Consider the following 25,023-nt stretch of genomic DNA (forward strand, 5'->3'; position numbering starts at 1 on the left):
CTCCTGTCTAGATTTTCATTTTACCACCACATTTCCTTCCTACAGCCATTTGTGGCTTGTTTTATAATTACAGTTGCTTTTGAAATTGCAAACTTCTTTGTCCGAAGGCATTAAAACAGGTCTGGATTTAGTGCTGCTTAAACTGGACCTGCAGAACACAGACATAATGAAAATACACACACGTCACTGATCTGAAGACCTCAGTGCAACTAATGGCTGTTTATGGTGCTGCTTGAGAGCAACTTGACATACTCTTTTGTCTTGTTTTTCCACTACGCACTTAAATGTCTGGAATTATTTAATTAATCATAGAACACTCCCGCCAGGTTCCTACAGAATCTAAATACACAGATAAGAAAGGTTTCATTTTGTTGTTTTCATGTGTTGTTTTGCAGGAATAACTCGCTATTAATCATTATGCAATTATGTAGCCTGATTAGTGTCAGTGACTGTAGGAGTGTGTGTACCTGTAAATATTTTGGTTCATAATAACTGAGTGCTTTGCAAATATAAGACTCGAGATGATGATGATGCAAAATATGTTTGTGTTCTCTAATTGTATTTATCTAAAAACTTGTCTTTGCAGAGTGATCATGTTAACGACCAACAAGCAGTTGTTTATAGCCAAAGCAAATTAAATGAAGACGATTATGGTCATTATACAAACATTCGGTAGTGTTTCATAGTCTGTCATATACTTTCATTCATTACTCAAAATCTGGGCTCTTAAACATACACACAATCCACTAACTAAATCTGTAACGTTTATGATTGGTAAGTGTTGTCCCAGCATTTCTGTAATTTTAAATGAAGATCAATAGCAAAGTCAAAACTTGGAGATGGTTTATGTAGGGTTGTTTCCAAACAAAACAGAGCAAATCCATTAAAATTGGGCCATTCTTTAGCATTTTTAGAAGTATTTTGAAATGTTTGTGACCATATGATCCTGGGAAGGTATTCATTTTGAAAGCTGATGTTAAGATCTTATATTGGAGATTATAACCCTCAGTTGTTCTCATGTGCTCAAGGACTATTGATGGGATATATTTTTACACATACCACAGAGGTGCACATGTTATTTTGGGGCAATATTAGATTATTGTTATGCATATTATGCATTTGTTGCAGTGTTGATGTTTTGTCTTACACACCTCGCTCTCTTTTTCCAGGGCTATGTCCTCCGCATCCACCACGCCTCCATCAGTGGATAAAGTAGACGGATTTTCCCGGAAGTCTGTCCGGAAAGCCAAGCAGAAACGTTCTCAGAGTTCCTCACAGTTCCGCTCTCAGGGCAAACCAATCGAACTCACACCTCTTCCCTTGCTCAAAGGTGACCCACTCACGATTACTAAATGCTCTCAAAACCACTTCTGCTCTAAAATCACCTGAGCTCTGAAAGTCCCTGATACAGACTTAGAGAGTAGAATATTATTCTGATTCAGACTGCTTCAGTGGTCTATAAAGCTCTACAGTGTGGAATAAGAATAAAGATTTGCTGTAAATGTAGCATTTTTCTGAGGTCATGTGTGGTCTATGTTTTTATAAGAAATCTCTTATACCCACCAATGTTGCATTTATTTGATCATAATTACAAAATGGTCATAATATGAAGTATTAATGCAAATTAAAATAAGTCTAGGTAGTGTATAGGCTGCACATTTTGGCAAATATGCACAGTACACATGCTGCAAATTGCACAGATAGTAAATGTAGTATTGTAGAATGCAGTTAAGTAAGAATTTAAAATTTTAGAGTACATCTTGACTTGTCTGTGCTTGTTTATGATTATGACTTACTTGTACTCTTTACAAAGTACAAATCTGCAATATCTTTTGGTATCTGCTAGTAAACATTCAATTGTATTATAAATATGTTTTTTCCGGTATTTACTGAATCACCCTCAGTTGCTATAGGAGACACAGAGACCTTCACAGGAAAACAAACAAATGCAGAGACGTATCCAATGTTTTGTCACCCTGAAGCTTGCCTGAGAATTGTGCTGTTGGCTCTGGCAGATCTAAAATTAAATGAGTAGAGATCAGTGCAGAAATCTGTCCGTTTCACTGAGGGCTTACAGTTTTATGTCAGTTGGCTGTGTGTCTGAAGAGCTTGTTTTTGTGGAGCATGTGTGATGGAGTGAAAACGTGGGTGTGTGCAATCACGAGCCTTGCATTTGTCCATTGGTCTGACTTGCTATTTCTTCTTTCTCCTTAAAAAGAAAAAATACACACACACACACACACACACACCTTGTAACAAGTTTCTAGGGCTGCACAATTAATAGAAAATATTGGAAATAATGGCTACTGTGATTAAGTAATTATAAGCTCTATATAGAGTCTGTTTTCTGTGTGACACAAAACAGTAGTTCAATTTCATTATCAAATTAAAAAACGTAAATTACAGTATCAGTAGAAATACTTAATGATTATAAATGATAACTGTGCATCCCTATTAGAACTTTAATATTACTTTTTTTACTTTTTTACTTTTTTTTTTATTTTTATTTTTTATAAGAGACTGACTTGTTTGACCAAATAACCTTTGAATCCATATCAGTGTGTTGAGTGGTCAAACAGGTTGATTTAGCTAGTATTTCTAGAGTGCGTCTGATTGGCCATTGCCAAGGAAACTGCCCTCCCATAAGGCTTTGTCTGTTTACCTCTCATCATGTATGAATACAAAATACAATTGCCTAGTCATCAAAGAACAGGCTTTTGTCAGATTCACCCGTTTCTTGTCTGACATTCACTGCCTTGCCTAGAAAATGACTGCGTTCCGCTTGTGATTGCGATCAGCTCTATTCATTGATGGACTAAGAAATGAAGCAGAAGTGACTGAAAAAGTTTCTAGTCTATATTGATGACCTGCAGATCGCTCAGTAAGACTTATGGGAAGGGGGGATCAAAGCATCTCATTCCCTACAGGGGTCACTCCCTCAAATGTCACAGAGATGGTGTGTGAGTGATATGATCACAGCCTAGCATTCGTCATGAGCATGATAGCCAAAATATCATTTTTTACAGTTGTGTTTTTGGCAGCTGTTGTGTATTTGTAATATAATGTTCTAAGAAATAGTTCACCCAAAAATTTAAATTGGCTGAAGATTTACTTACCATCATGTTATCCATGATTTTATTTTCGGAAATTACATCACTTGCTCCCCAATGGATTATTTGCCCTCATATCTTGAATTTTCATTGCGTATAACTGAATTCAAACATCATGCAAAGAGTCATTGTCCTGTATCATATTTGGTAACTACTGCATGCAATGTAAGATGTTGTACAGGTACAGGGTGCATCAAATATGGTAATATTTTTAATCCATTTAATAATTGTGCCACATTAACATGTTAAATCAGCAATCCTATTTTAAAGTTAATGATTTAATGGATTATGATGGATTTGTTTCTTACAAACATACAGCTTTTTACTTCACTAGACAGTTGACTGGTTATAGAGTCATTTTAATCTGTTATTTGAACTCATTTTGACGGCACCCATTCACTGCAGAGGATCCATTGGTGAGTAAGTGATTTAATGCTATACTTTTCTAAATCACTTCAGAAAAAAAAAACGACAACAAAACTAGCAGCTGTTCATCTGCAGACTGTCAAATTATAAAGTGATTCTCTGAAACCTTCCTGTATCCAGAGTCTCAAGTGTTACAGCATGGCCTGTGTGTGAGCAGTTCAGACCTGACAGAAAAGTTGTCCTTTTGGGCCAGTGCCACTGTTAATTGTACATCTATTTTATGCCTTGGAAACTTTTTGCTGTGATGTATTGTTGTGGCTGCTAATTTGTCATCAAGATAACTTTATCTAGCTATCTAACCTAGAGATGGTTTTGTCGAATTAGCAAAAATGTGTTTACAATTGCTTGCTTTTTCAAACAAAGTCATTCTGATGAGTAAATGACACAATGAAAAATCCCTTTTAGTGAACAGTGAAAATGGGGAGAGAGAGAGCGAGGGAGGGAGGGAGGGAGAGACTGACTACAGAATAACATTTCTAATGTCATGGATATTTACTGGACCGATGTATTGAGCGCCATGAAACCCAGTGGCCAATAGAGGGCACTGTTGAATCACTTTGCTTTTTTTTCCTTAAAGAGACTTTAATGGTGTGTTTAGTGGTGTGTCACCTGAAGGCTGAGGTTTAGACCACTCACTTCCTCTTAGCTGTTAACACTGAACCTTTATGGAAAATAATTAATGACTAGGCAGTTCATGACTATGCACTGTCACTAACACACACAAGCCAAAATCAGCCACATACACAACCGTTCAAATGCTTGGTGTTGGTAAGACTTTAATTGCTCGCCAAGGCTTCAATAATTTGATACGAAATGCTATTAATATCGTGAATTATCATAACAATTTAAAAATGATATCTTTTGTATTTTAATATATTGTAAATGTTTTTCAATTAATTTTCAACAACTTTACTCCAGTGTCACGTTTCTTTAGAAATCATTCTTTTATGCTGATTTGGAAGTCATGAAATATTTCATATCATTCTTATAAATAATTGTTCTGCTTAATATATTTATTATATTAATACCATACCATTCAAAAGAGCAGCATGTATTTGAATATTTAGTGAGATTATGAACATCTTTTACTGTGACTTTTGAGCAGTAGTGTACAAACTGTCTGAGAACCTTAAAACCGAAAATGTGTTGTCTAGGACAGAGAAGCTATAGGTGAGTGGGACTAGGCAACACAAGCAGCATCAACTGAGAGATGTGAGCTTTTGTATCTCATCTGCGTGGGACACTCTCTCCTGCTGGATGTCAGACTGCTGATGCTGTACAATATGTCATTTTACACAAGGAAAACACTGACCTATCATCAAGTTGCCTACTGGTTCTGGATCGCTAGTATAACGAGAAATAAGATCTTGAAGATGTTGTAAATATTCATTGGAAGATGTTTGTAAATATAGATGCTTAGAGTCTTGGTCAGTGTGGTGTGTTCCTAGTATTACCTGGCTGCTATTAAGCCATGTGTTCTGGCCACCATAGATAAATTTCCGGCTCATCGTAAACTCCTGCCCCTCCTCTCCGGGCTCCGTGCTGTGCCTCTGACCTTGCTGGCTTGAGTTTAAATGAGGAAGGCAGAAAATAGCACATTAGACACAGAGCCCGTCCGTGTTTCCGTGGGCTCAGCTCAGCCATCCGACACCTGATCTCATGGGTTCCTCTGTGGAGGTGCAGCTCTGTGCACCATACACTGTACACATAACACACACATGAAGCTTACAAACAGTCATGTTTGATTTACTTTTGCATATACTTTAACTTCCGACTCACTACCGGTTCCCTGGAGTTAACAACACGGGAAGAAATTCAGAGAAAGAGTGAGAGACCTGTCTGAGTGAGTGAAAGGGAAGAGCGGGTGGTCATGGTGTATTTTTGTCATTTTGTAGATGTCTGTCTTTCAGCGTTTTATCTTCTGTGGTGTTTGGTGTTTTGGGGGCTGGTTCTGACTGTATGTGAAAATGTGTGAGATCAGCAGGCCAAAAGGTTTTTGTTCAATTAAATGCTGATCTTAAACGATGGTATGAGTGCAGAACGCTCTGTCATGCCCATTAGTTGGCTCACAAACATGACTTTTGCAGAAGCGAGTTCAGTATGTTCAGAATTAGTTCATTGTTGTGTATCATCATGGTTATGTGACCATTTTGAATGTTATTTTGAGGAATTCAACTAGGCGGTTTCTGATGTTACAGGTTACGAGACATGTTTTATGTTTACTTTAGTGCATTAATTGGAAAGAAAACCACTGTTTTATTGCATTTTTATCCTAAAGTTTTTGTTTAAAAATGTTTCCTGAACTGCTATTGAGTTTCATGACAGCTACAGCATCACTGCAAAAAAAACACTGTGTTGCTCTCTCGGACTACACTCAAATAAATATACAGCCCAAAATGCTGCACGTTTCGCAAATAAATTAATTTTGTTGTACGGTTCTTCTTCCAATTGTAAAACTAATTTGGTAAGTCCCAGTTTAGATTTATTGGTGCTTTATCCATCATAATAGATTTTTTTTTCTTCACACACAGTATTTATCAAGTTTGGATTTATGGGCTGATATTGCATATTTAATTGTGTGCTTATTTTCTCTGTTCATGCATTGATTTTACCTTATTTCCTTTGCTCGAAAAATCGTATTAAAGGTAATTTAAAAAGAAATAGTGAATTTTAATACGTAGAAGACCTCAAAATTAATATACTTTTTTTTCTGTACTGTACATTATATTGTTGATGCATTGCATACATTCACTTGTAAAATTTTATAACTATTCAGTTTTTGTTTTATTTGTTTTGATAAAAATATTTATATTAAATCTGCCATTTAGCAGTTCTCAGCCATAATGTGAGAAGAATTTTACTATCTGTACAACCAAGTCAACTTTATTGTAACTCCGCATACATGAGAGTTCATGCCCAAGTGAAAAAATCCTTCTCTTTAGATTCAGGGAACTGTCTTTGCTTGTGCGTGTGTGTGCGTGTGTGTGTGTGTGTGTTTGCATTAAATGCATACAGTACATTTCCTTCTCAGTCTCTGGCTCTGTGAAAGTCACCTGCTAGTTCCACCTGTCGGAACAACTCACGCACACACTCTTGCACATGCACTATGTCTGTGTAAGTAACTGGACACAACTTTGTAACCAGTACTCTCTCTCTCTGTGCATTTAAAACTACACACAAACAGCCTCTTTAAAGTAATCCAAGACCACCGTTCCATTGAAGTGGGGTTTTCCCCACCCAGGTTTGTGAAGCAGCACGAGGCACAAGCCATCACCATATATGAATGTGCCACTGCACCTTGGAGATCTGTTTCTCTTTAATGACTCAGAAGACTTCGCTGCAGACCTTCTGTTTAATTTATTACTCTTCAGGCCTCTTATTTAAGCGTCTTTTAATACCTCAAAATCTTGTGAACTTTTAAACTAACAAGAACAAGGAATCAGTCTGGAAACAATTGGAAAATAACTGCACATGATTGAATCACCTGATCCCAAAATGACTGTTACTGTGAGTGTGTCTAACTTGAGCAATTGTACGGATGTCTTTTGTCTAGATGTTCATCTGCATGTCCTCTACTGTAGCAGTGTTGTTTTGCTCTGCCTTGACAGCCCTGTGTCTTGTATCCTGACCTTTTGGATGTTCAGGTTTAGATGCAACTGGATAGTCATAGTTTTATAGGATAAGTTGGATTCCTTGGATGTTGTGATTCTGTATCTTTTCGTGAGGGTTGTGACCTGTAATACTGAATCACAACATTTTAGAATTGCACCCTTTTACGTCATTTGCAGAAGTCATTTGTTTTATTTATTTAAAAGACTTTATGATATCAAAATTGCAGAACTGCATTGTGAACTGAGACTGCTTCTTGCAGCTTGTACAGTTGGGTTGTGATGCTGAGGAAATTTGTACACCGGTTAATCGGAGTGTGACAACAACGAGACTGCCGGCATCACCGTGGGGGCTGGCGTTCCCTCTTTTCCTTGCTTTCCTTCACTTTTAAATGGCTTGTAAAAGCGGTGTGCGCATTTTACTTTCAAATAGTGGCAATTCGATGTACAGCAATTATTTGTTTTTAGTTTGTTTGAATTTCCTCCCTTCACTCACTTTTAAAGGTCCCATTTTTCGTGTTTTTTGAAGCTTTGATTGTGTTTAAAGTGTGCAATATAACGTGTTCATGTTTCGCGTGTAAAAAAACAGTATTTTTCACACAATTTGAATAATTAATACAATCTGTATACCTCTGTTTTCACTGTCATAAAAACGGGCTGATGACTTCTTTGTTCTATGAAGTCCCTCCTTCAGAAATACGTAATGAGTTCTGATTGTGCCAGCGGTTCCTGTGTTTTGATTCGAGAGCAGCTTAGCGCACGTTGCCTGGAAAGGTCACGCCTCTTACCATAACGGGGAGATGCATGCGCTCAGTGTTATTGTAAACATGTCTTTAATTTTACCCTATCAATTTGAACCGGAATCAGAGCCGGAGAACATAGATGAAGAGGATCGAGTAGAACCTGTGCAAGCACGACTTATGCAGGATGTTTCACAATGGTAAGCTGTTTATTTAGTACAATGATTCGCGTGGCTGCAGCTAAACCAGCATGTGGTTAAACAGTAAACAATAGATATAATAAACAATTAATTTAAACTGATCATTACAAACACCAACAATAGATCGTTGAATTACTACACTTTTTTAAAAAAAATTTTGTCTGATTATTTTCAATTACCATCTAGTTAACAAAGCTAACCAGCGCTGCCCTTTGTGTAATAAATTACAGAAACTGTTAAACGCACCAACTTAAATAATAAAATACACTTACCGGTTGTGGTCCATAAACAACTGCTCCATCTTTCAAGAATAACCTTTGTGCGAATCCGGCATTAAACTGATTGAGACTGAGGAAGCTGTCCTCAGCAAAATGTGATGACGTCATTAAAGAAGGAAGTAGAGGGATGTAGTCCAAACTGGCCGTTCGATGTAGGCGACTTCTGTTAAATAAAATATCTCTCTTGGCATTGAACTTTGAGCTTTATAATTTTACAGATATTATTTATACTCTAACAACAACATTACAAACTAACTAAAGTTTGAAACATGGGATCACGAAGAACGGGACCTTTAAATAGCTTACTTCAAGAAATACTGTGCGCATTTTCGGATTAGTGGCAATTCAGCGTCAATTGCTTGAATGCAACAACAAAATACATCAAACTAGGGATGTGCAAAAAATTGAATGCGATTTTCATGCTCATCTCATCAGTAAAGGCACTCCTGTGATTAGAAGTACATCTCCAGCACGTGCGTTCAGGTCAGGGTTGCCAGGTTTTCAAAACAAATCCTACCCACTTGCTTCTCCAAACTAGCCCAATCGCGTTTCCAGGAGGTTCCCCGAAAAAAATTGCGTCCCGAGGTTAAAATATACTTTTTTTAGCAGGGTTGCCTTGGTAAAATTCGCATTCTAGGGGCTAAACATCATGTTATTGTTATTGGGGTCGCTTCAACCCGCGGACATGAAAAACAACCGCGGACTTGGCAACACTGGTTCAGGTGGAGCGCCATTTACTACACAGAGCCATAGTCCACCGACAAGCTACACAAAATCGCTTTCAAAATCGACAAAGAATCGCCTCAGATTTTGAAATCGATTTTGTGTGGATTTTCTGTGAACTACGGCTCTGTGGGTCGAAGCCACCCCAATCCCAATAACGTGATGTTTATCCCCTAAAATGCACATTTTATCAAGGGAACCCCACCAAAAAATTTTTTTTTTATTGTCCAGACCGAAACGCGATTGGGCTAGTTTTGAGAAGTAATTGGGCAGGTTTTGTTTTGAAAACCTGGCAATCCTGATCTGAACACACGTGCTGGAGATATTCTAGTGCCTTTACTGACAATATGCGCATTGAAAATCGCCTTTGATTTCTTGCACAGCCCTACATCAAACTAAATTTAGCCTATATATAAAACATAGAATTGTTATTATTAAAGTGAATAAAAATACACCATGCTATAGGGCAGGCTTTGCCTAATATAAAATAACAAATAAATTACATAGTTTAAATGGGCATACAAAACTGGAAATAAGTAAACATCTATAATATGTAACCAAATAAATAAGAAACATAGAAAGTTTTTTAGCAAAATGAATAAGAAAGCTTGGAGGTAGGCATACACCTTCATGTCAAATAAAATAAATAAATTACACAGTAATTGTAGTGTCTGTTCTTTAACTGAACTAAATTATATTTATAACTGTAAAAAAAAATCTAAATGACAGTGGGGTTCGGTACCGCTGTTGGCAACTGACATAACTGGGGTTGCGGCTTAACAACGGTATCACCATTAGCACAGTCCATTGCAGCAAGCCTAGTCGAGAACCGTTCATCCAATCACACATGGTGGGTGTGTTGCTGCAAACCCAAGGGAGTGCAGTGTCGCATTTTTTAAGTGCACGTTTTTATGTGTAAAATTCTGATTAACATGGCGGATAAAAGCAGCTTGTTTTTTTTACACCAACAATATACAAACCAACTGAACTGTGAAGAGTTGTTAAAACTAAGCCTTTTTTTAAGTTCTTTGTCAAACCCCAGCTCCCTGTTTAATAGGAGATACATCAACTCAGGGAAGGAAATTGCTCCTCAAACTATTTCATTGGGTGTTTTTGTTGTCATTGATATTATGATGGTGATTGTTTAAAGGCTATCTGTTAGGTGAACCAAATTAGTGGGTCTACAGCATAGATTTGCTTCTAAATCAGCGTTCTGCCATTTATGCAATTAAGTCAGCAAATTAGTTCTGAATTTGAACTCTGAGAAGTTTAGTTTTCTTCCCTTTCCTGTGCTGCCCACTGATTAGTTTACATATCCAAGTCCTTTGGAGTCCATGGATAATGGAAAACTGCCCCTGATGACTGACCTAGTGTGATCTTTACATCCTCAAATCTTTCCTGTTAATTTAGAGAGATATGGGATCTTTTGTCTTGTTTGGCATGTTTACTGACTTTAAACTCAACTAAAATGAATCCTGAGTCAGATGGCGTTTGTATATATGGAAGTACAACCTGAACCTTCTACTTAAGTGCTTTTGTGAGCACACCCATCACAAAGTGAAGTTTCAGTAGGGCATTTTTGAGCTTTTTCCTCATATGTGTTTTAGTGCTGCAATGATGCGTCGACGTCATCGATTACGTCGACTACAAAAATACGTTGACGTGCGTGAAATGCGTCGACACGTCACAGTTTACATCTCGCGTAATGGCATACTGGGAATGGAGAAAGTTGCATTCTATCACAAAAACAAAGACCACTGTTATCAAAAGTATGGGAATATTTCAAACAGAGGTCAAATAAAATGGCCATTTGTTCCCTTTGAAAAACCGATATGGTGTACCACGGCAGCACAACTGCGATGCACGAGCACCTCAGAGGAAAACATCCTGGTGCTCTCCGGTGTTACGGTTTAACTGGTTACCGTGTGATCTGGTGACCAACTTCCTGGTTCAGGTCTCTGCTGCAGATGTGATGGAACGACCGCAGCAGATTCGGCGATTCTAAAAGTACAAACTGATGTGATATTATTAAGTGTCTAATGAACGCAGACTTGCTCCTTGCATGATTCTGATATTCTTGTAAAGATTACAAGTTATTGGTATGATCACCCGTAGCGGCTGAAGTAAGGATAAAATAAAAAATAAAGTAAGTCTGTGTTGGCGCGGGTTTCGAACACGCCTTAGGGGCCGTTCACATATCGCGCCTAAAAACGTGTGGAAAACGCTAGTCAAGCCGCTTTCTCCTTCTTTCCAAAGCGCTCGGGCAGTTGCGCCCCTGGGATGTCTGCCGTTGCTAAGTAACCATGACATGCTCTCTCCATGAAGACACGGAAATTTCAGCAAAGGATAAATGGATTTGCAGCACTACAAATCTCTTGCAGTAGCTCTGCTACTAAATTTATTTCAAAATTGCAATCCATATACAGCTATGATCAGCATTTCCTTCATCTTAGCTGAGCTTTCAATGTTGTTACGGGAAAGGATGAAACTGATTGGTTAGTTGTTGTCACATGACCCGCGGTGCGCTTGAGGCATTCTGAAAAGTTGAGATGTTTTTAACTTGATGCGGTGCGGACGTGCCTGTTTTCGCGTGCGCGTCGCGACCTCGTCACTTCCATTATGAGCGCGCATACCGCGCGCCTACTTTGGAAATAACCAGGGGGGCAGGGTTTCATATTTTTTTGAAGCACCCCTGGGCGCCGCCATTGTCTAGCGGACCCCCACCTGCTGTTAGCATTCCATTGACTCATTTTGGAGTCACTTTGAAAGCGAATAACTTTACATCTGAGGCGTTTAAAGACTCCATTTGTCCATTAATTATTTCTAAAGAAACACGAAAATGTATAAAAGGCCCTATTACCTTACGATTGCGTCATAACCCGCGATTCTCTGTCGCACAGTAGAGAAATTACCGTATGGACAGGAGGAGAAGCTCGCAGTGAATCTTGTACTGTCTATGAGGCAATCGGGGGAACGCGGAGGCATAAAGTCAAGGGAGATAATTAATCAGAATACTTACCAAAATTGGCTCCTGTTCACGCTCGCCTTCTCTGCAAGATCGGTGGGTGATTCAGATTTCTCTTGGCACAGTAATTAGAAGACTTACAGGGTGCTCACGTGACATCTACGTCATCAAGCTCAGTTTGAGTTTGCGCAGTACGCCCGACCCCCAGGAAGTGCGTGCTTCTAATTGACTTCACTTGTCTCCGTTGAATCCAATGGGGTCGCTGTGTCCATTTCTTTTACTGTCTATGGAAATAATGAACTTGAGCGCGCAATAGACGCGATATGTGAACGGCCCCTTAAAAGACAGCGCGCCGCGAAACAACAGTCACAGACCACAGAGCAACCCAGAATCAGCTCCAGATCTCTGGAAACCATGCTAAGCCATAGCAGAACCCTGACTACATTTTATGGTTTGTGATGCTAAAGAACGTTTCATGACGTCTCAACTGTAAATTTTACAACTTTACAACTGTAAATTTGTGGCTACTGTGGTTTAATTATCGTCAACTCATTTAACATAGTAAAATAATTTTCTTTGCCTCTTTATTTTTGTATACTGTAAAAACTTCAACCACATTGGTTGAATATGAATAAAGGTTGAAATATTATATTAGAAGTTGTACTTATATTTTTTTGTAAAGTTATCCAAAGGATTCATTAGCTTATCAAAAAAAGAACATTAGATTCATTATTTATTGTAATAAAAATAATCGTTAGAGTAGTCGGCTAATCGAAAAAATAATCGTTAGATTAGTCGACAGAAAAAAAAATAATCGTTAGTTGCAGCTCTAATGTGTTTGTTTGTTTGTGCACAGACGTCTCTGCTCAGGAGCAGCCGGATTTGTTCCTGAAGAAACTTCAGCAGTGTTGTGCTTTGTTTGATTTCATGGACACTCTGTCAGACCTGAAGATGAAAGAATACAAGCGCTCAACCCTCAACGAGCTTGTCGATTATGTCACTGTCAGCCGAGGATACCTCACAGAACAGGCCTACCCAGAGGTCGTCAAAATGGTGAGTGAAAACACATATGGTGTCAACTTATTGTGGGCAGCAGGATTCTTACATTTTCTAAATGGTATAATGTGAACTTGTTTTTCAATAATCAGTGTAGCCTACCAGAGTGAGACTTTTGACTAGTGACAGTAATATTGTGGATTATTATTACAACTAAAAAAACCCTGAATGTATTTTAAAAATGCAATGTATTCCTGTGATGGCAAAGCTGAATTTTCAGCATCATTACTCCAGTCTTCAGTGTCACAGGATCCATAAGAAATCATTCTAATATGCTGATATGCTGCTCAAGAAGCATTTCTTAACAAATTTGTCTTTCTTTCTTTTCTTTTTGGTGAACTTGTTTTTAAAGGATTTTTCATGAACAAAGATCAAAAGATTTTATTTAATACGGAAGTATTCTGTTACATTATAAATGTCTTTTAATGTCACTTTTGATAATTTTCATGCATTCCTCATAAATAAAAATATTAATGTCTTTCAAAAAAAAAGAAAAGAAATCAAACGTTTGAACAATAATGTAAATCTGAAATCGGTGATACCACAGTAATGCAGCAGAATTAATTTATAGCTCATTCAGATGATTTTCTAATGTCTGAAAATGGTTTTAAAACTCAGCAGTAAATTATGATTATTTTAAAGACAGCAAGTGCCTTGAAACACTTGAATAGCTTTTTAAATTATGGTTTATTGATACGGTAGTATTTAATGATCAAGATGGCCAAAATAATAAATTGCTGATTTACCCAATACAATTGAATAATTCCTAAAGATACATACCAATACACAAAAGTGCTCAAATTAATTGAACATGCATTTTATGCAAAAATAATTCGAAAATAATTTTCATCTAAAAAACCTTTCAAATGCACATGCTCCAGTCAGGTTGAGTGATGAATTACAAACCTGTGCACCCTAATACCCTGACGTTGCATAAAGTCAATCTGACTAGAGCTTGAAATTTCAATAAATTTTGTCTTCACACAGTCACTGAATTGTCTGTAATATTACTTTTTCTTTTTTCTTTTTTTCAGGTATCCTATAATATATTCAGAGCTCTTCCGCCCAGTGACAGTAATGAGTTTGATCCAGAGGAGGATGAACCCACTCTAGAGGCCTCATGGCCACATTTACAGGTGAGTGTGTGTGTGGTTGTGTGTGTACAGTAGAGGTTCTTGAGAATATTTTTGTGTACTCTGGTCCCTCTCTCCTTTTGTAGGGCTCCTGTCTGTTTTATTTGTTTCAGCATGTTTGTCTTTGTGTGTATTTTTGAGGGTTTGTACACACACTCTGACCCTCTCTGTGTGTGTGTGTACTCACTGTATGCTTCCAGGACTCCTTTAGAAATGAGATGCATATCTCAAGGAGAGTCTTCCTGGTAAAACTTCTTTTGTTTCATTATTAATCCCAGCTTTCATCTACATCATCTTAAAAAGAGTCCAATAATGAAAGCCACATTCCCAGAAATGTGATCCATGTCTCTCTTTTTTCCCGACCTGTTATAATGGCAGCGACCTCTGGTGGCAGTAGCAGTGTGTCCTGTGACTGTGACCTCAACTGAACCACTACCTTTTACCTTTCTTTGCATGCATGCGGAGTTCAAAGAACTCCAAGTAATAACTGTCTCATTCTTTTCTATTCTCAGCTGGTGTATGAGTTCTTCATTCGTTTTTTGGAGAGCCAGGAGTTTCAACCCAGCATTGCCAAAAAGTACATAGACCAGAAATTTGTCTTACAGGTGAGGATGCTCTTTTAAAAATCTTCTCAATCCATTAGTTTTTCACTAGTGTTTGTTAGCTCATCTTCTTTTTTGTGTGCTGTGTCTATCTGTTGGCCTGTCAGCTGCTGGAGTTGTTTGATAGCGAGGACCCGCGGGAGAGAGATTACCTGAAGACAGTCTTACACAGAATCTACGGAAAATTCCTTGGACTAAGAGCTTTTATACGAAAACAGATTAATAATATTTTTCTACGGTGAGTGATATGACAGTTTACATTATATTTGCAAATGCAAGAATAAAGCGCAAGCGTTCATCTCTCTGTCTCTCTTGTTCTTAGTTTTGTTTATGAAACTGAGCACTTCAGTGGAGTGGCAGAATTGTTGGAGATTTTGGGAAGGTGAGTTGTATTTATTTAAAGTCACAATGTTATTTTCTTAACTGCTAAACTTACATAGATGCATGTTGATGCTTAGCCTAAATAATTTGATCGGGTGCATCCCCTCCAGTGACCCATGATTTGTCTGTATGTGTATTCAGAGCCAGATAATAACGGATTTTCATAATAATAAAAAAACTGCACTAAGCGCGATTTAAAGGTCCTATGACATGAAAATTGCACTTTCTGAGGTTTTTTAACATTAATATGACTTCCCCTAGCATGTATGTGGTCCCCAAGTTTCTAAAAATTTTAATCGGTGGAAATTGAGATTTTGCTATCTTTCTCTGCCTTTGAGAAAATGGAAGCTCAAACGGGCTGATCTGGAATCTCCTCTTTGTGACGTTGTAAAGAGAAATGTTACCTCCCCTTTCTCTGCTTTGCTCGCCCAAATATTTACATATAATTCAGTTGCAATGTCAGCACAGGCATTACAAACAGACTTTTATATGGATTCGACAGCACCGGCACAAACAGTGAGTAACCCTGTTCATTAATGCCTGATCTGTGATCAGTGATTTCTGATGTGTAGTTAATCATTCAAGTTCACACAGATTTTCTTTCTAAATCGTTTAATACTGTTTGTGCATCAGTGAATCAAGCCAGTGACTAAACGATCAACCTTACGTTGTTTCTCTTAGTAGCATGAAACAAATCTGTTATTTAAATTCAATTGTGATTTAACTACAGAGAGCGATCAAAGAACGCTCCCTTTTTTTCCGGAGCTCTCACACATTGCGAGTATATCTGCACACTTGCCTAAACTGCCGTTACAACGAATGACGCTGTTATGCTGCACTTCGTTGCACTCTTACTGTATTCATGTGTTTGCTGTTAGTTGTGGTGAAAGCATTTTGTGAGAGAAAACGTGTTGCAATAATGACGAGATCACTGCATATACGCGATAAACAGACTCTGTCTACTCAATGCTCATCACTGCAGCCTTTCATGTGATGGGAAAAGATCGAAAAAATAATTATATAATCAACAAATCCACTATTCGTTAATCTCGACAGCTGTAGTATATATATATATATATATGAATGTTACCAACGGGCCACTTCCTTTAAATAAGGGGAGACCAAAAGGAAATGAACTACAATGTTCTCAAAAAATTAAACAATTAACAAACAAATAAACAAATAAATCAATAACAATATATATATATATATATAATCAAAAAAAGAAACTACATTGTAGAGCAAAAACTCATTCCCCCCCCCCATAAACGATGTAACTAGCCAGCCAACCTCTTATGGACCCCTATACAATCCCAACTTTAGCACACACCACAATTTCCAAGTAAAGTTACAAAGTAAATGACACCAACCCCAAAATCATATTCGATAAATATAAAACATACTCAGACCAACACCAAGAAATCCACTCCACTGCAAACTTAAGTCTCATGCAAATGGTTGGTGTGATTCAAAGCATCAATATAGTACAAAGAGTACAAGAGTTGGCTGGCAACACGAGGCTGGGAAGTGAGGTTCAAACAAGAAAAAAATAAAAAGAGGAAACACCCCACTAGCCAGTACGATTCACAACATCTATACACATAGCGCTGGGGGCATACAGCGCACACCTATCGGTACTGGCTAGATGGGAAAATCAAAACAAAACAAACTCAAGAAGAACAGCGATCAACTAAACCTAATACAAAAACAAAAACATTAACAATACAAATTAATACACAAAAATAACCGCAAAACGCATTTCTTTAATCTTGTTCGAAAATAAAACCAAGACACTTACAAACACTATAAAAAACCTCAAATTACCTGCAACACCACCACTAATCCTGGACTAACTTCCAAGATGGAAACGGGCGTGACCAGCGGCCTACAAATCCACACTATTTGGCATCTGCATTAAAACAATTCCCGAATTAAATAAAAGTCTTCATAAATATGAAACTAGTTTCGTACAAAAACAATCAATATTTGCTTGGCCTACCTTCTCAACCACACCACGTCTGTACACCACCACACCAGGGAAGGCTACCAAACAACACAATTCCACACAATAGATTGGACCTCCTCTCTAGGCCTCCCTAGAGGTGCCCGCTTAAAAACCCTCTACCTACCTGGCCACGCCCTCTACTAATTGCCACCTCACCAGCTACATATATATATATTTATTTATTTTTTTTGAGAGGGGTCCACATGTAATAGGCATTTCGTATACAAAGATGTCAGCCAATCACAACAGTTGTCGTTTACTCGGAGTCTCACAGCAGACACGCCCCTTCAAACAGAGCATTCAAGCCAGAGGGCTATTATCAGGATATAAAAAATGCTTTTTATTTCTAAATTTTAAATGTTAAAATCATACTAACAATATAAGTAAACCTAAGGAAACATTAAAAAGCATTTAAAGAAAAGGAAATAATCCATGTCATGGGACCTTTAAAATAATTGTTGGCATTAATCAATTAATATGTTAATGAGATGAAAACACGTTAACTTGCCCAGCCCTAATATATATATATATATATTTTTTTAATGTTTTTGAAAGAAGTTTCTTCTGCTCATCAAGCCTGCATTTATTTGATCAAAAATACAGAAGAAACAGTAATATTGTGAAATATTATTACAACTTAAAATAATAGTTTTCTATTTGAATATACTTAAAAAAAAAAAAAAAAAATTTATTCCTGTGATGCAAAGCAGAATTTTCAGCATCATTACTCCAGCCTTCAGTGTCACATGTAACATCCAGTCTATCACATGATCATTTAGAAATCATTCTAATATTCTGATTTATTATGAGTGTTGGAAACAGTTCTGCTGTCTAATATATTTGATAAATAAAAGGTTAAAAAGAACTGCATTTATTCAAAATAAAAAAAAAATTTCTAATAATATATATTCTTATAATATATTTTCTTAACTATCACTTTTTATCAATTTAACACATCCTTGCTGATTAAAAGTATTGATTTTATTTATAAAAAAAAAAAAAAGAAAGAAAAATAAATTACTGACCAAAAATTACTGACCAGTAGTGTATATTGTTATTACAAAATATTTATATTTTAAAAACATAGCTTCTTTTTTTTTTTATCAAAGTATCCTAAAAAAGATTTTTGGGATAAATAAATGCAGGCTTGAGGAGCAGAAGAAACTTCTTTCAAAAACATTAAAAATAGTAATGTTTCCAAACTTTTGGTCTGTACTGTATATATAATATTAGTGCTGTCAAATGATTCGCATCCAAAATAAAAGTTTTTGTTTACATAATATATGCATGTATAGTGTGTATATTTATTATGTGTATATATAAATACACACATAGTTTATATTTTGGAAATATTTACGTGTATTTATTTATATTCATATAACTTATATTGCATATAAATACATTTAATATATAAACCTAACATATTTTTCTAAAATATATACATTTGTGTGTGAGTATTTATATATACATAATAAATATACACATTACATACGCATATATTATGTATACAAATACATTATAAAAAAAAATTCCCCAAACAAGTCTAATTCCACCTCACAGCTGATTTTATCGTTTACAAGGTGAAACAAAACATGGATGGAGCTGAACGGGAAAAACAGCAACTATATCTATCAGAATGTTCCACTAATTATGGTTTAATGTTTTAATTATAAATTTTTCCTTAGAGTTGTGTAGACAATTAGCACTGTCATTGACATGACCAATGAAATCTTTAGAAATGTCTTCAGAGCAGGGTTTGTGCTTGAGAAAAAGTCACGCCATTCATACACCCCAAGTTTGCTATTTACATTATTTCAGTCACTTAACATAATTACATAATTTCAATTTACAGTTGGAATTTTCTTTTACATAAGATCTGAGTTATTCTTTATCATCTAACCATTCTTAAAGAGAAGTTTCTTCTGAAAATATAGTTTTGTATTCACCATGTTTTTGTGTGACAAGCATTAGTTTCCATACAGAAAAAGCATATAGTCTACAGGAGCTGTAAAGCGCCGTAAAACAGTATCAATGTTCATAAAATATTACAGATCTTGGCCAGATGAAAGCCTTTTGTGAGCGGCAGACTGCATTTAAATTCACTGAAGATCAATTCGCTGCAGCATTTGTCGTGCTTGCTTATAAAACCTCAGAACTGGAGATTGCACCGCAGCTTCCATGAAAATTGATTATATTACCATGAAGCCCCTGATGAGTTTTGCATTGTTCTGACTGTTGCAATAAATTCAAGGTTTGGCAATCTCAGAATGCTGTTTGTGAAAGTTGTGTTTGTATTCTGTCAGCATCATCAATGGCTTCGCTCTGCCACTGAAGGCTGAGCACAAACAGTTTCTGGTGAAAGTTTTGATTCCTCTTCACACCGTCAAGAGCCTCTCACTTTTCCATGCCCAGGTACTTCCCATTTGTGTGAAAACATTCAGATGAGTCCTGTGTGTTCACTTCCTGGAGTGTTAATCCTGTCAGTGACGTTACTGTTGTTTTTGCAGCTGGCATATTGTATTGTACAGTTCCTAGAGAAAGACCCTGCATTAACAGAACCAGTAAGTGCAGTTTTTCCGCTATAATCATCACTTTCTTTTTGTCCATTTTATTTCATCAGTCCTGTTTTTTTTTCTCTCCCTCTAACAGGTTATCAGAGGTCTGCTGAAATTCTGGCCTAAAACCTGCAGTCAGAAAGAGGTGAGATGAATGCAGTCTCCTGAATAGAGCTAATTCACAGCATGAGGTTGAGCAGTCATGATTTCATGGCAGTGTTGATGACGCTTTAGGATGCATTCACTGATGTTCTCTATACGCTTCTCTGATTGTCTGCATTGATGTGTGTGTAGGTCATGTACCTAGGAGAGTTGGAGGAGATTCTGGATGTGATTGAGCCTACGCAGTTTGTGAAGATACAGGAGCCTCTCTTCAAACAGATCTCCAAATGTGTCTCCAGCCCTCATTTTCAGGTCTGCACAAATCAACTCTAGTCCTAGACTTAATTAAACCGGTCCAATTGTAGTTATGCAGCCAGAATAAAAAAAATTCAGTTTTTCTGAGTCGTGTAGCCCCCTATTTGAGAACAAGCCGATTCTCACCACAGTTTTGCATTTAAAAGGAAACAACTTTTGAAAAGCACGCAGCAATTGACAATACAAATAAATGATGCATCATATTATGAGCTTAGAAAGTGTTCAGATTGTGTGTATGTGTTCCAGGTGGCTGAGAGAGCTCTGTACTACTGGAATAATGAGTACATCATGAGTCTGATTGAGGAGAACTCTAATGTGATTCTTCCTATAATGTTCACAAGTCTATACCGTATCTCCAAAGAACACTGGAACCCGTGAGTCAAGCCTACAATCTTCTGATGAATTTAACAACATCACTGGCATCTTTTGTCCCAGTCACATCCATTGGTTTTTCTTCAATTTCCTATCTATCTCAGGACGCTATCTGCAAAGATGCATACAAATTTGATCAAGTGTAATCTATGAATTAAAATGATTAAAGTTTAGTTCAGTCCAATTTATACACTATTGGTCAAATGTTTGGGGGTCTGTTTTTTTAATATTTTTACATTCATACATGCATGAAACAAGTACACAGAGTTAGCTCTTTAAAGGGTTACTCCACCCCAAAAAGAAAATTTTATCATTAATTACTCACCCTAATGTCATTCCAAACCCATAAGACCTCCATTCATCTTCAGAACACAAATTAAGATATTTTTATGCATTCTGACTGCTCTCTGACCCTCCCATAGACAGCAATGCAACTAATACAATCAATGTCCAGAAATATAGCAAGATCAGTAAAACAGTCCATGTGACATCAGGTACAACTATAATTTTGAAGAGCTACAAGAATAGTTTTTGTACACAAAGAATACAAAAATAATGACTTTTTTGTCTCCTCCGCGTCACCGTAGAGCCATTTTGGAGAGTATCCACTGAACACAAACAGCGTATATGCAAACAATGGATACATTGTTTTCATTCAAATCGAAGTGTAAATAAATGTAGAAAACTGGTAAGAGAGCTCTAATAATGCTTCAAAAATATCTTAATTTGTGTTCCAAAGATGAACGGAGGTCTTATGGGTTTGGAACGAAATGAGGGTGAGTAAATAATGACAGTATTTTTATTTGGGGTGGAGTAAACCTTTAATGTCAACAGTCGGTTAACTTATGTATGTGAAAGTAAACAGCTGGGAAAGAATTGCGTGTGTATCAGTAAATTAGATATGTGGTCAGTTTCTCTTGGTCATGGCAACATCAAACAAACCAGGCCTCCTTCTTTTTTGCATTTGCCTTTGGTGCAAATTATTTAATTGAGGGATGTTGTGATGTGTACATTTCTGGAAAAAATACTGAGGACAGCAGTCACCTTGGAGTTCATGTGCTTTGTTACTTTGCAGATCTTTTTCATGCACAAACACCAACATTACACATTAAAGGAAGTGGAAAATGTTAAATGCCATAATAGGACCCATTTAAATTTTACGATATTGATTTTTACTGTATTTGTGATCACATAAATGCAGCCTTGGTGAGCATCAGCATTAAAAAAAACATTACTGACCTCAAAACATTTGAACAGTAGTGTACTTTCACAACCTCCATGTTAAGATTTAGTATATGTGATATACTCAACACAGCATTGTCCTCACTGTCCAGCGTTAACCGGATTAATCATTTCGCGTCCAATCATGCTTAATTCTAATTCGTTCTCTTTTTCTGCTTTCAGGGCCATTGTAGCTTTAGTCTATAATGTTCTGAAGGCATTCATGGAAATGAACAGCCCTTTGTTTGATGAACTCACGTCTACTTACAAGTCAGATCGTCAGAGGTGAGCTGTTTTTATTCTTCTTTTATGCCGCTTAAGCATGCAGTGTTAAATATACCTCATATTTATTTGCTTTTTTGTTCATTCTGTCATTCCTCAGAGAGAAGAAAAAAGAGAAGGAGAGAGAGGAACTGTGGAAGAGGTTGGAGGATCTGGAGTTAAAGAAAAGCCTCCAGAGCGACGGAATTATTCCCACTTAACGACGCGCCTCTCCCGGACCGCTTTTTCCCAACGCCTCCAACATGCGCTCGGAACGTTGGCCACATTTTTTCCTTTCTGTATTTGTGCGACTTACTTTACGGTAGATTCACCTCGTCAGTCTCATAATTTCAAAAGCACTGTAAATAACTTTATTTTATCTTCTTTTTTTCCCCTTTAAAAATATAATGCCCAAAAACAACTTGACTAGAAAAGGAAATTAAACAATTAAAATAAGCAAAAAACAAAAACAAGAGAAACCCGCACTGGAGGAGTAAGGACTTTGAACAGACAGTAGGACTGAAATAAATGACTGCTGTTAAGAAAATCAAACAAACAACCAGAGAATCTCATCCCACTGATCTGACATACCTCGGCCATCCTTACTGAACAACACCAGCCCAATTCTCTCTCTTTCCTCACCTGCCCCCTTCTCTATGTACCTTACTCTTCCCCGCTATTTCTTTTCCTCCTCATTTTTCTGAATTGGCTCAACATTCGCCACCTGTGTGTCCTGAATATCTGAAAGCAGAGTAGTCTGCCCTTGACCTCTGATTATTTGTTAACATCTGGATAAATGCAGTGGGTCTGGATTGTAGACGCCTTAAGGAGACGCAAAAGGACACTATGCAGTAACCAGCAAAGAAGAGGAAGTCATAAATACACACCAGCTCTTGTTTTTCCACCCTTTTCGTTCTTTTTGTCCAAATGTGCTGCCCGATACACTCATTTGGACTCTTTAGCACCAGTCCGGTACTGGTACCAGTAAATGGGACACACACACACACACACACACACACATCAGAGCGGGTGTCTTGAATTCCAGCAGCAAAACCGGAGATGCTTGTCATGAGAAATCGAACTGCACGTGCACACACACATTCTGCATTCGAGTGTGTGAGGAGTTTGTTACAGTGTTAAGTACCTGTATACTGTATCTGAATGCAGTACTTAGATACTCTGTATCTAGTAGAACCTTTAGCGTATTTTTCTTTAGGAGAATCCAGTATATGATGAGGAAAGATTGAACACCACCTCTTGGGATTTTTTTTCTCTTCCTTTCTTGGGTTTCACTTATAATTTGTTTTGGGTTTATTTTATTTTTTGTCTGGAATTGGTTTTGTTTTTTGTTTTTTTTGACCAAGTGGAATTTGTTCTTCTTCTTCTTTTTTTTTACTTAGTTGCTGATTTGGGGGGAGTGAGAGGGGGATTGTGGAGGACTGATGCTGTGGAGCTTTGTCAGAATTGAACCTGTGCTTTAGAAAGCCCCAGAAATCGAACGATTATAAAAGTTGAAAGGGTTGGATAAATGCAAATGTTTAATTATTTTAAAAAATAAAGAGATATTAAATTAAACCTGTTTTGTGATAAAGATGAAATGCACATTTGCCTTATTTGTGGCGTGTGTGAGCGGATGAAAGGGTAAACGAGAGATGTATCTGTGTAACTTGAAAGTGAAAGTGAATAACTTGGGCATTATTGCAGCTGAAAATCATGAAATTGTTCTGATTTGTTTTCTAAAGTACTAAAACTGAATGATTTTCATGGCCTTTGGTTCTTTTAACTGATTTATTCCTTTAAGTTTGGATTCACAAAACCAGTCTGAACAATTGGTTCCCAAACTGAACTGAATGCGAATGGCATAACGAATGGCTTTTATAAACCAGTTCTTGTAATTAATTGTTAAAAAAAAATTCAAGATTCATTGGTGAACTTTTGTGTTATCGATTTGAATCGGTAAGAATGATTCATTCGTTACTTAACCAACAGGTCTGTCCAACTCAAACTGCTACTGTTTGGCAACCTTGACAATGAGTCGTACTTCTCAAACAAACTGTTGTGAATCACTCCTGATCTGGTCTAATGAATGAATCAAAAAGACTCATGTATTATTAGTGAACTCCTATTTGAATCAGTCTGAAAAGTTCTTTACACACTCAACAAGTCAAGTAGTTGGTTAACTCCTGTAAGAACAGAAGCTTTTTTTGACACCTGGAGACTGTGAATACCATTTTTGTTGCAAAATCTTTGTAACAGTTCTTCAAAAGGTTTTTCTGCAGGGTGGAATGACTAGAGGTTGAATAAATAAGAGTGTGTTCATTTTCTGCTGACCTGTTACTTTGTGTGATTGACTAATTGTTTATAGGACAATGTGTAGTTTGTGTGTGATTTCAGCCCTCTACTCACAAGTACCAAATTCTTCCACAAGGGTGCAGCAGAGCTCAACATAAAAAAAAATCAATTTCAAACCAGCTAACAATACATTTGCTTTTGTGGAAAACATTGGCTGTGCATCTTAAACTCTTCTCAACCTTTGTGCATGTAGACTTTAGATGCAGGTTGATCTTGTTTTTCCTAATGGTTTGCATGCTAAAGTGCGAGCTTGCAGGATTTTTCCTGAGGGGTTAAAGGATTCAGAGCTGCTCTGAAATTGGCAGGTGTATATGTACTTAAGACATATGCAGGCTTTATTCTTTCAGTTTGAGCATTAACCTGTCATTTACTTGGAGGGGAAGGAAGGGATAGGAAGTAAGGGCATACTTGGGTGGCTGCTTGCTTTAATTAACATCACCCTTGGAAACAAGAATAGCAGTGATTTATAAAAAAAAAAAAAAAAAAAGTTCATCCAGGAGTGAATGTTATTTCACCATTGTTGTCCCAAACCTGTGATTTTTCTTTTTGTGGATTTTTTTTCTCTCCTCTACAAGTCATATTTCCTTCAGTGAATATAATGGTCAGAACACATGAGTT

General features: G+C 37.0%; 1 protein-coding gene across 2 annotated transcripts in view; it reads left to right on the plus strand.

Moving 5' to 3' along the window:
* ppp2r5eb (protein phosphatase 2, regulatory subunit B', epsilon isoform b) overlaps window positions 1-24,383 on the plus strand; it is a 26,649-nt gene extending 2,266 nt beyond the window's left edge. The window contains exons 2-14 of one of the 2 annotated variants that reach the window (XM_059565870.1): window positions 1,170-1,330; window positions 12,907-13,103; window positions 14,141-14,242; window positions 14,752-14,844; window positions 14,949-15,079; window positions 15,164-15,223; window positions 19,531-19,639; window positions 19,735-19,788; window positions 19,877-19,927; window positions 20,077-20,196; window positions 20,446-20,573; window positions 21,976-22,077; window positions 22,175-24,383. In XM_059565870.1, the coding sequence (XP_059421853.1) occupies window positions 1,174-1,330; window positions 12,907-13,103; window positions 14,141-14,242; window positions 14,752-14,844; window positions 14,949-15,079; window positions 15,164-15,223; window positions 19,531-19,639; window positions 19,735-19,788; window positions 19,877-19,927; window positions 20,077-20,196; window positions 20,446-20,573; window positions 21,976-22,077; window positions 22,175-22,274 (1,404 nt within the window). In that variant the 5' untranslated portion in view covers window positions 1,170-1,173 and the 3' untranslated portion in view covers window positions 22,275-24,383. Of the gene's footprint in view, window positions 1-1,169; window positions 1,331-6,898; window positions 7,038-12,906; window positions 13,104-14,140; window positions 14,243-14,751; window positions 14,845-14,948; window positions 15,080-15,163; window positions 15,224-19,530; window positions 19,640-19,734; window positions 19,789-19,876; window positions 19,928-20,076; window positions 20,197-20,445; window positions 20,574-21,975; window positions 22,078-22,174 lie in introns of those variants that run through there. The other variant, XM_059565871.1, reaches the window with a different exon arrangement.
* Window positions 24,384-25,023: the final 640 nt, after the last annotated feature.

This window comes from Carassius carassius, chromosome 14 (assembly GCF_963082965.1).
Source record: "Carassius carassius chromosome 14, fCarCar2.1, whole genome shotgun sequence".
Taxonomy (NCBI): Eukaryota; Metazoa; Chordata; class Actinopteri; order Cypriniformes; family Cyprinidae; genus Carassius; species Carassius carassius.